Source organism: Hydra viridissima, unplaced genomic scaffold (assembly GCF_058129835.1).
Source record: "Hydra viridissima isolate aposymbiotic clone 2 unplaced genomic scaffold, HvirCarnegie_v1 scaffold_4, whole genome shotgun sequence".
NCBI classification, from domain to species: domain Eukaryota; kingdom Metazoa; phylum Cnidaria; class Hydrozoa; order Anthoathecata; family Hydridae; genus Hydra; species Hydra viridissima.
Window position 1 is genome coordinate 5288605 of NW_028324303.1, and position 10861 is coordinate 5299465.

At 31.9% G+C, this 10861-nt stretch overlaps 1 protein-coding gene across 1 annotated transcript; it reads left to right on the forward strand.

Annotated features, from left to right (window-relative positions):
* The first annotated feature begins 3128 nt into the window (after positions 1-3128).
* LOC145193804 (uncharacterized) lies at positions 3129-5705 on the forward strand. The gene is made up of 3 exons (XM_090085448.1): positions 3129-3648; positions 3819-4565; positions 4892-5705. Exons 1-3 carry the CDS (start codon positions 3156-3158, stop codon positions 5653-5655), a joined length of 2004 nt encoding a protein of 667 aa, XP_089941574.1. The 5' UTR covers positions 3129-3155; the 3' UTR covers positions 5656-5705.
* Positions 5706-10861: the final 5156 nt, after the last annotated feature.

Genomic DNA, 10861 nt, shown 5'->3' on the forward strand with positions numbered 1-10861 from the left:
CCGAAACCGAGGACATGGAGTGTCAATTTTTTGAAACGGCTGACGATGTGCCTGAAGATCTCGATTCAACAAAAAACAACACTTCAACGTCGACTGCTTTTATCTCGCTCAAAATTATTTTATGCTCCCCAGAAAACCATCCGAGAAAACACCAATTTTATTTGTCTGTTTCCTCAAGATTCAAAAAATGTTGACCACATTTATCGATACCACGTTTCGAGCGACATGAAAAAAGAAGATTTTAAAAAGTTTTGCAGACATTGCTGGTCTTGAACCTCACGGATTTGCTGTTATCGATTTGTCGTCAAAAAAAATACGATAAAAAATATCGAAGCGGATTTAGCAATTTTTATTTTCCATAAGAAGCCACTTAAAAAAATATTTTGTCCATTTAAAAAAATGTCAGGCATAATCGTCGACGTGGATGGAAATTCCATTGTAACAATAACAAAATATTTGGACAAAATCGTTTAAGAAAAAGGGAAAACTTATGAGATGGCTTTTTTCGGTCTGGAGACGTACAACAGCTTTCCAAACATTACCAGCAAAAACAATTCTTTTAGGTACAGCATGAACAACGGAGGAAATTGGGAAAACGTCGTCATTCAAGACGGTAGCTACGACATTATCGACATCAACAATTACTTGCAAAAGACCGTCTCAAACACAATAAAAAATTATGCGTCCCAAAGCGCAAGCTTCGTCACAGCAAATAAAATAAGCTACTCTCCAGAAAACATCAAAATCGGATCCAATTCAAACACTTTAAAATCAACCATCAAACTTGGCTTGAATTATTTGATGGACTTGAACGTGGAAAACAGCATCGCCTCGCTTTTGGGATTCACAAAAAGACAAATGGACTCTAATTCCGAATACGAGTCCGACGACATTGTCAGAATTTCAAGCGTCAACACGAGCAGAATCGTCAACAACGTTATCGGTTCGGCATACATCAACGGCTCGCAACTAAATTGCATTTACTCCTTTTATCCCAACGTTGGTCCAGGTTTTAAAATCACCGAAAGACCCACCCATTTGATTTACCTCCCTGTCAAAGTCCCAGAAACTTCAACGATGATCACTCGCATCGTCGATCAAGATGAAAATTTAACCCACTTTCGCGGCGAGGATATCACGATCCGTTATCACATTCGAGTAGTGAAATAAATATTTTTTCCGGCATTTAAAAAATGAGCAAATATGTTACTGTCAAATTAAATGTGTCTCAGGGGCAGATCGAAAAAATAAAAAAATCAATGATGGAAGGCAAATCCGTGAGCATCCGGATTTCAAGAGAGGATTTTAAAGGAAACGACGTTTTGCTTGGGACGGAAAGTCAACAACGAAAAATTGTAGACGCTCTCCATCGAGGAGTTGGAGTCACCATTAAAATGAGCAAAACTCAAGTGGAACACAACGCAAATGTGAAAGGAGGATTTATTAGAACTCTTTTACCTTTATTGGGAATGCTTGCAGCTCGAGCCGCTCCAGTAGTTGCCAATGGCTTATTGGGTGGGGTTACCTCTTCGCTTGGGTCCACTGTGATCGACAAAATTGCAGGAACGGGTGTCGTTTACGTCAAAAAAAATGGAAATGAAATGAAAATGGGAATTCACGGAGGAAACGGATTGTTTTTAACACCCTGGGTCAAAGGAAGCTCAGTCAGAGATGGACTTTACGTCTAAAGCGGAAGAGGATATGAATCTATCGGCGCTGAATTGCTTCTCGGACCAAACTCCCCATTCTCAAGCGTTCCTTTTTTAAATTTAATTTTGTAAAAAAAAAATTTTTGGGTTAAATAATTTTTCTTGGCGTAATAAAATGAACGACACTCGCAAAACTAGAATCTTACGAAATGAGGATGGAAAAAATAGAAGTATAAAAACACTTGACCGAACTGAATATTTAAGGAACAAAGGAATAGGCTGGAGCGTAATTGAAATGTACAAATCAATTCTCGAACAAGGACAAGAACATGAACAAAGAAAAAAAGAAAAAGAAACTTTTCGGGCAAGATTTAAACACCTTTACAAAAATTAAAAAGTTTTTTCATTACGCGTTATCACGTAATGAAAAAAAATGTTTTGTCACCGGAATTTTTTTTGAAAAATATTTTTTTAATTTTTTTTAATTTTTTTTTTAATATTTTTTTTTTAATTTTTTTTTTTTTGAAAATTTTTTTTTATTGAATTTTTTTTTTAGAAATTTTTTTTTTTTTTTTGAAAAATTTTTTTTTTGAAAAATTTTTTTTTTTGAAAATTTTTTTTTTTGAAAGTTTTTTTTTTTTTTTTGAAAGTTTTTTTTTTTTATAAATTTTTTTTTTGAAAATTTTTTTTGTCCCAGAACTCTCTTTTCCTAGTAGTAAGGACATAACTACGTTTTAGTATTTAATTTAGCATTTATTTCGGTCATTTTTAGTGCCTTTAGCAGAATATATAATAGAGATATTTAGATATTATAGAAAATATTATCAGAGAGAAAATGGTATAACTTCAGTTAGTTAATATTTATAACCTTAATATAGCATAGTAGAAAAATCATTTATGAAACCTGGCACCTATACATGGGATATAAAGGGGTAGTTATACGCCACGCCAAATAAATCCATATTTATTTACATCCAATCTGGTGAAAAAAAAAATTCGTTTTTTTACCATCTGTATGGAATAGTCTTACACATTTTAAACTACTCTACCTTCCCCCCTCCCAGTGATATTTTCATTAACGTGAAGTAAAATTTGAAGTAAAAATAATTGATTTTGTTAATGTGAATAAAAATTTAAAATTAGGATATAACTGAAGAACGAAAACTGAAATAGAATTGAATATAAGCATCAAAAAACGAAAATAGGAATAGAATTAAGAATTATTAACGAACGAAAATTATTGAATATTAAAAAAGTTTTGATGCAATAATTAGTTTTTTTTGACAATTAGTTTACAAATTTTACATACTTGGTTTGAAATTGGAGCACATGTTTGACCATAACGATGATATTTGAAATGATTATAGAATGTATTAATGGACCACAAAACTGGTCACGTGCTTGTCATTACGTTAAGTATAAATTCAATGCGTCCAATCTTTTGTTGTAAAATAAAATAAAAATCTATAGATTCTTAAGAGTTTCAAATCAATCAATAACAGAATAATGAGTTTATCAAGGTTGTTGGCTGGTAGGAAGCGTGACAGTCCTGTATGGAAATTCTTCGTTTACGATGAAAAAACTGACAAATCCATGTGTCTAGTACAGGACATAAATAATGAGGGCGCGTGTGGCGCATTTCTTGCCGGAAAAAATTCCAGTAACTTAGTAGCGCACATTCAGAGAATACATAAAGAGACACACAAATGTTACACGGATGAAAAGAAAAAACGAAATGCAGAAAAAATGTTTTTGAAACGTAAAATTGATGAAATCAATTCTACATCTTCCCGAAATAGTGGAAAGACAAAAACCCAGAAAATAAGAGAGAGCTTTGAACACCGAATCACCGCGTGGCCAACGGACTCAAGTGAATATCAAGTGCGTCAGGATAGCGTGATTGAAATGATTGTTAATACCAGCTATCCAATGGTATTGCTAGATCAGCCGTCGTTTCGAAAGATGATAAAAACGCTTGACCCAAAATTTAAATTGCCAGGTAATAATTAACACAACTAAATTTTTAAATTATTGTTTTAGATTCATTCAATGCTAAACATTTTTTAAATGTTTACCTGTAATTATAGTATCATTAATGTAACACTATAGTAACTAACTACACAAACTGATGTGCATTAAATTTTAACTGATTTAAATTTTATATTGCAGGTTCTGCAACACTGAACAAGCGGATAAACGAGCGTTTTCTTCGACAATCTGCACAACTGAAAGACTTGATAAATCGTACACGCAAAGTAACAATTTGTCTTGATGGTTGGACGAAGAAGGGTCTCACAGCATCGTTCCTTGGAATATCTGCTTGTTTCTATGACACCACCATTGATAAAACACGACATGCTTTCCTAAATTTGATGGAACTCCAACATCCCCACACGGGTGAGATGCTTGCCGAATGTTTAAAGAAATGTCTTGACCAGTGGGGTATTAGAGAAAATCAAGTTATGTTGATTGTTTCAGACAACGGGTCGAATATGGTTAAAGCCATCAGGCTCTTACAGGAAGTGCATGCAGCTAAGAAATCTGACGAATCTGAATCTTATGAGTTTGAATCTGACGAGTCTGAACATGAAACTGATGAGGAAGAGATCCAGTCTCAGTCAGAACAAACTGATTTATTCCTACCAGATCATATTCCATATCGTCGAATGCCCTGTATGGCTCACACACTCCAGCTTCTCATAAAACCAGTTTATGAACATTATAGTGCAACCATCTTAGAAACGAGACAAGTTGTATCAAGAATTAGGAAATCAAGTGTGGCAATTGAGAAACTTATTGACAAGTGTGGGAAGTCTGTGATAACTGACTGCACCTCAAGATGGAACAGTACATATCAGATGATTGACCGGCTGTTGAAAATAAAGACATCGGTGAATGAAGTTCTTACAGAAATTGGTACATATTATTTTATTATTTATGTTATTAGTGTAGATAAATTGTTTTCGGAAATTTATTAAATCTACAAAATTGTGTCTTACCTTATTTAAACTAAAAAAACGAAAATGGTAATAAATTGTAAGTTCATTAGTCATTATCATTAAAAAACAAGACAGGGTATATAGTCTTTAAATTAGGTTTACTAAAAACACGAAAAGACTTTACCCTGCCTTTTAAATCGCATCACAACAGAATGGAAAAATGAGACGTACATCAATGGCAATTATTAGTTATTACAATTGTTATTAGTAAACTTTAATTACAGATAGTTTACTTAAATTTAGGAATCGACACATTCAAAGCAAGTGAATGGGTTCGTCTTCAAAACATTTCTTCACTTTTGGAACCATTTGCAGTACAAACAGATATACTTCAGACCGATGCCCAGTCTCTTTCACCGGTTCTACCATCTATACTCAATTTGGAATGCCATTTACAAGAATATCCTACTAACAAGTCTTTGACAGCGAATCTTCTTGGAGATCTACGTCAACGGTTTCAATCAATTCTGCAGCCGGACTCAGATACGTTTAACCCTCTTCCGTCTGCTGCATGTTTGTTAGATCCAACCGTTGCTGTCTTTATCTTCACACCGGAAATGGACACCTTGCTCCATGCAGCAAAGATGTATATAATAAAAGTTTGTGGAGTAGAACAAGAATTACAAGCTGCTGCTGAGTCAAATGGATCTGAATGTGAATTTGCTGCCATAAAGCGCTTTAAATTCTTGTCAAATAAAATCTTTACAAAAGAAGGAAAGATTTATAACCAAGACAATATCACTGTTGCAAGTCAGCTGTCAAGGTATTTGGTTGACATAAGCGGTGATGAAGCGCTGCCAAGTAACGGCCTGCTCTTTTGGAAACAAAACAAAAGCAAGTATAGCAAGATTGCAATTTTGGCTGAAGATTTACTGTCCGCCCCAGCATCACAGGCGTTTGTAGAAAGGATTTTTTCACTTTGTGGAATTTTAACTGTTGGTCGCCGCAATCGAATGAAAAAATCATTAGAGATGAGAGTTTTTATGAAACTGAACAAAAACTTGTAATTATAATTCAACCAGATATTTTCTTTCAATTTCAAAAAAAAAAATCTTATTATAACTCAATTGAATCATTGAATGACTATTTGTATGGTTATTTAGATGTTTATTATTAAATTAAAAAATTTTTAAATTTTTTTCTTGAAACTTATGTATTACATTATTTCTTAAAATAATGATAGGGGAGACCGGGGCTAGTTGTCAGCAGGGGTAAGTTGACGAATTGCGTTTATCTGCAGAGTCTTTTATCAAAAAGTATCAGAAATCTCAGGGAACTTTCCTTTTTGACCATTTCATCTTGGGTCCTATGAATAAAACTACTATAAATATTCCAGTCACAATTGATTTACTATTATCAGTCAGGTTTTTTTAGTAGTTGTCGTTTTTCAGGATCTTTAGGCAGTTTATTGAAAGGTATTTGGGGTTTATTGGAAAAATTTTCACAGGGGAAGCTGGAAAACAAAAATATCTTTATAAAATCAATTTTTTTAAAATTATTATTTGTAACAATATTAAAAAAATTTATTTTTACAAAAAAAAATTTTTTTAATTTATTTTTTACAAAAAAAATTTTTTAGTGGATTTTGCTACCAGGAACAAAGGTGGGGTGTTGTTTTGGCTTCATATTCGAACTACTAACTGCTTCTAGCTCATAGAAATATTAAAAAGTTTTTATAAATTTTTACTCACTAATACGTTTGTAATCTTTATTATAGTTTGCGCCAACTTACCACGGGGTGGGGTAAGTTTTTTTTTTTTTTAAGGCCCCGAAAAGAGCCATAAGATTATTATTTTTTTTTTTTTTGAATGCAACAAGTACAAGTTACCCAAATTCATACACTTCAAGACTACACTTTAATTTTTTCAAAAAAATGTGTCGTTAGGACTACTAATTGCTGTGAAATTTGATAGAAGTAAAATATGAACTGATTTAGAAACTGAAATAAGAATTAAAATGATTGAAATCATAAAAACTGAACTGAAATTTCATCAGAACTGAATCAAAAGAAGTAAAATTAAAATTAGAAATTAAATCAATGCTTCAAGAACTAAGTAAAATTGGAAATTGAAATTATATTTAGAACTTAAATATCACTGCCCCCTCCCCCTCATTCCCATTTGAGTTAATATTTACAAAAATTAAGAACTATTTTTGCAAATGTTGCTTTTACTTTGATAAGTTTATACATGTCACCCCTTAATGTAAGTACCTAAAGGCAAAAAAATCCTCGGGACCTACCTTGTTAATGAAAGTTGCAGGGTACGGGATGTCCTATAGTACAATTACACTAGTTTATTTAAAGATATATACATTGAATACTAAATGAAACTTTTAAAGTTGTCAGGTACATAAAAGCAGATGAATGAAATTATTTAATTTATCTCGAACTCAATCGAAGATAAAAGAACCTATTCTTCCACAGCTCTAGTAGATACCCTACATTTTTTAATTTGGTCTTAGGGGTTATAATAACGGCGACCTTAACCTAAAGGTTTAAAAAGGTTTTTGTTGTGTTTTATATAAATTTATACCTTTTATTTGTATAAAGCATAGTTGATAACGCTTCCCGGCAGAAAAGTAACTTACTGGCCAAAGGGCAACTTTTTTAGGAGGGAAAAGCTAACGCCGACCGCCTCCCTGAGAAGTTTTTGCTCGTAGAATGTTCTAGTTTCCACCTCCAGTGGCTTCCGCCTTCCAATTGGCGGCAGCAGCCAGAATTTTTCTTTGGAGGTAGAATGTTTTTGAGGCCACCGCTAATCAGAAGGCGAAAATTACTGGTTGACGCCGTTGGAAGATATTTTGGAGGCATGCTGATTTTTGACGTCGTCAGAAGATATTTTGGAAGCTTCTCGAGTTGATTTCGCCCTTTAATTAGCGGCCACCACCAGAATTTTGTTATTGAGGCAGAATGTTTTAGAGGCCACTTGATATAGAGGCAGAATGTTTTAGAGGCCATTTGGAGGCAGAAGTCACTGCCGGTGTCGCGTGACAAAAGTTCCTCCCATACTCAATGAAAAAGAAGCAAGTATTGCTGATATAATACTTTTTAATACTAGTGATCATGATGAGAATGATGAAGATGACGTTTCTGTTGATTTCACTTTAGAGAATTCAGTTAATACAAGTTTTATGTCAATTTTGCTTCTATTTGAGTTTGCTTATTTTGCTGCTTTTATTGAAATTTGTTTAAAATCACAAGAATTTTTTTAAGCTAAGTTCTACAAAAAATAAACATATTTACTTTTAAAGTGAAGCAGCACGATATTAATACAAAAGCACGTAATGGCTGATTTTATTCAACGCTTTGATCTTTTCTTTATTTATCTAGTGAGCACCCAGGACAAAATTTTTATAGATTTTCTGTAAAAAAAAATCTATCCTATTTTCTATAGGCTTTTAAAACATATTGCCTATAGAAATTCAACTACTAAAAGTCTATAGAATATGCAATTGAAAGTCTGTAGAAGTTTCTATAAAAAAGATCAATACTATTTTCATAAGCTTTTGAAACATGATATATAGAAATTTAACAACAGAAAGTCTATAGAAGTTTCCATAGATCGTATTTTTCGAAAGTGAGTTGAAAATATTTTCTATTATCATTTCAGATGGTCTATAGAAGCGATGGACTATATTCCATCGATTATAGTCTATACTATATTATATATTATCTTAAATATACTGTAGAATATAAAAAGTCTATAGAATTGCTATATATAGCAATTTTATAGACTTTTTGTGATATTCTACAAACTATCTGTATATTGCATATAAGGAATACTTGCTATTGGGAGTAAAAAGAAGAAAAAGTGCATTTACAAACATTTAAAACAAATGACTATATATTATATTAAATGACAATTTAATTAAAATGAGACAGAAATGCAAGATGTACATTCTTATAATACCTTTCATATTTTAACTCTACTTAACTTTCGACGCAATAATTAATTTCATTTTGATTGCTGTTCGCACATCCTTTGACGACACACCCAGTATCTGACAAGCACAAGCTAAAAATACAAAAGAGTTCAATTATTTATTGGTTTTCGTTGTTTAACAAAGAAATTTAAATGCTATAACTATTTACCAACAGAACCATCAACAAGGTCTCGACAAAGTTTCGGCTTTGCTACTTTTTCAGGTGGGCATTACTTTGCTTGCCAGAAAAACTGACACTTTTTAAATAGTTTGTGTTCCCCACCAATTACATCAAAAGATTGTCTACAAATCTGTTTATACTATGCGATTTGTTAAATTTGCTAAATTTTCCATGGTCAATGTATATTTTGTGACCTGACACTAATTGTTTCTAAATTACAAAGTAAAAGTATAATGAATATATTTTATGTAATTAAGTTTTGCAACATGAAAATTCCTACACTACTAGATCCATCTGGGTTGTTAGGTTCTTTCCAGATTGGAATGGATAAACAAGTTTCAGTAAGATTTAACTTAGAAACAAGACTGTCAATAAGGCATTACTATGGCAGAGCTGCATGAAAGAAGCCACTTTTTTGTCAACACAATATCAAATGAAGAAAGGATAAGTTTTATGAATAGACTTTGACATCAAAAGATTGCAATCACATTTTCCATATTTCAGGAAGGACTTCTTCCAATATTCTGAAGTGGATGATTACTAATTTATGAAAGATGACTCCCTATATATGGAAAATGGAGCAACATGACTCCTTATTTATGGAAAATGGAGCACATTGTTACTCTGCCAAAGCGACTCAAAAATGGTTGAATCAAAATGAGATTTTAATTCAACCATTAATATATATATATATATATATATATATTATTATATATATATATATATATATATATATATATATATATATATATATATATATATATATAATGTATCATAAACCAGGATATGTGCACTTTCACAAATACCAAAACATGATTGGGATGGACTCCAGTCAACCGGTGAAGATTTCTATAATTTCAAAGACACATCCAACGAGAGAGGATTTGTTTGCTGGTACGAATGCTAATAAAATATACTGTCGTGAATCTCTAGTTAATGTTTATGCAAAAAAAAAAAAAATTATAGTTAAATTTTATCTATAGTTAAAAAATGCATTTCTTTAGATAAAACAATACGAAACAATAGAAAACAATTTTATTTTTGTTATTTATTATAATACTTGTCTTTTCTCAACTAGAGAAAGTTGAGTCATGAAAAAAAAATAATAATAATGGAGGTCGACCGAAAAATCCGACATTCGAAATTTATCCAATGGATGATGCCACATTCCAGCCAAAATTGATTATGTCGCAACATGGCATGAAAAAGAAAATAAGCACGATCAAGAAAACTGTCTATATTGCTGGTGGTCTATTGCAACAGTTTTTAGATAAAGGTGTGCATGAAGTGACATTTGAACAGGTTACATCAATAAGCGAGTTAGTAAAATTTGAAAACCGCCTTGAGAACAATATAATAAAAGAAAAGTTAAAAAGAAAATTTGATGCAATCGGAACTGTTTGTAAGGATGCAAAAACGCTATGTTATGCAATTTAAGATTCTGTAATGACGGAAGAAGTACAATCAAAATATAACCTAATGTATGGTAACCATGTGCCAAACGAGCAATATACTGATCATTTGTCATTTGCACACGACTAACCTTTTTGTCAACAATTTTAATGTCTTTAGAGTCATAGCAGGTTCCTAAAAAACAGTTAAAAACTTATTTCAGTGAAAGGTTAAAGCAAGGAATGAAAAGAGCTGTTGCTTCCAAAGGAGACTGAACTATTTATTCGTTTTCTTTTATTTGCTATTTTTTAAGTTTAGATATATGCATATATCTTTATATATTTACTATGTTTTGATATAAAGTTTTTGAAGAAATATAGCTGCGTTAATTTTTTGGCTTGGAGAAAACAAAGAAAAGTATAATTATGTTATAAATATAATGTAATAAATAATGAAAGGAACATTAACGTTCCTTTATTATGATAATCTATTTTCTTTATTATAGTATAAGTTGTACGTTGAAAATGATTATCTTAAACGAACAAGTTATTCTAATAAGTTAAAATGATTTTAAAAGTTTGCTTGATTGAAACTTAAGTATGAAAACGTGACAAAATTAGTAAAACTCACGTAAAATCTACGTATTTTTGATTACGCTTAAACCGTCTCCTACACGTGTTTGTTCAGGATTTAACACTTTCGCTGCCAGCTACGAG

Excerpts from the sequence above, each read along its gene's own strand:
- LOC145193804 (XM_090085448.1), top strand. The coding sequence starts at position 3,156 with ATGAGTTTATCAAGGTTGTTGGCTGGTAGGAAGCGTGACAGTCCTGTA. Across the intron at positions 3,649-3,818 it reads CCCAAAATTTAAATTGCCAG|GTTCTGCAACACTGAACAAG; the intron begins GTAATAATTAAC and ends TTTATATTGCAG. Across the intron at positions 4,566-4,891 it reads TGAAGTTCTTACAGAAATTG|GAATCGACACATTCAAAGCA; the intron begins GTACATATTATT and ends ACTTAAATTTAG.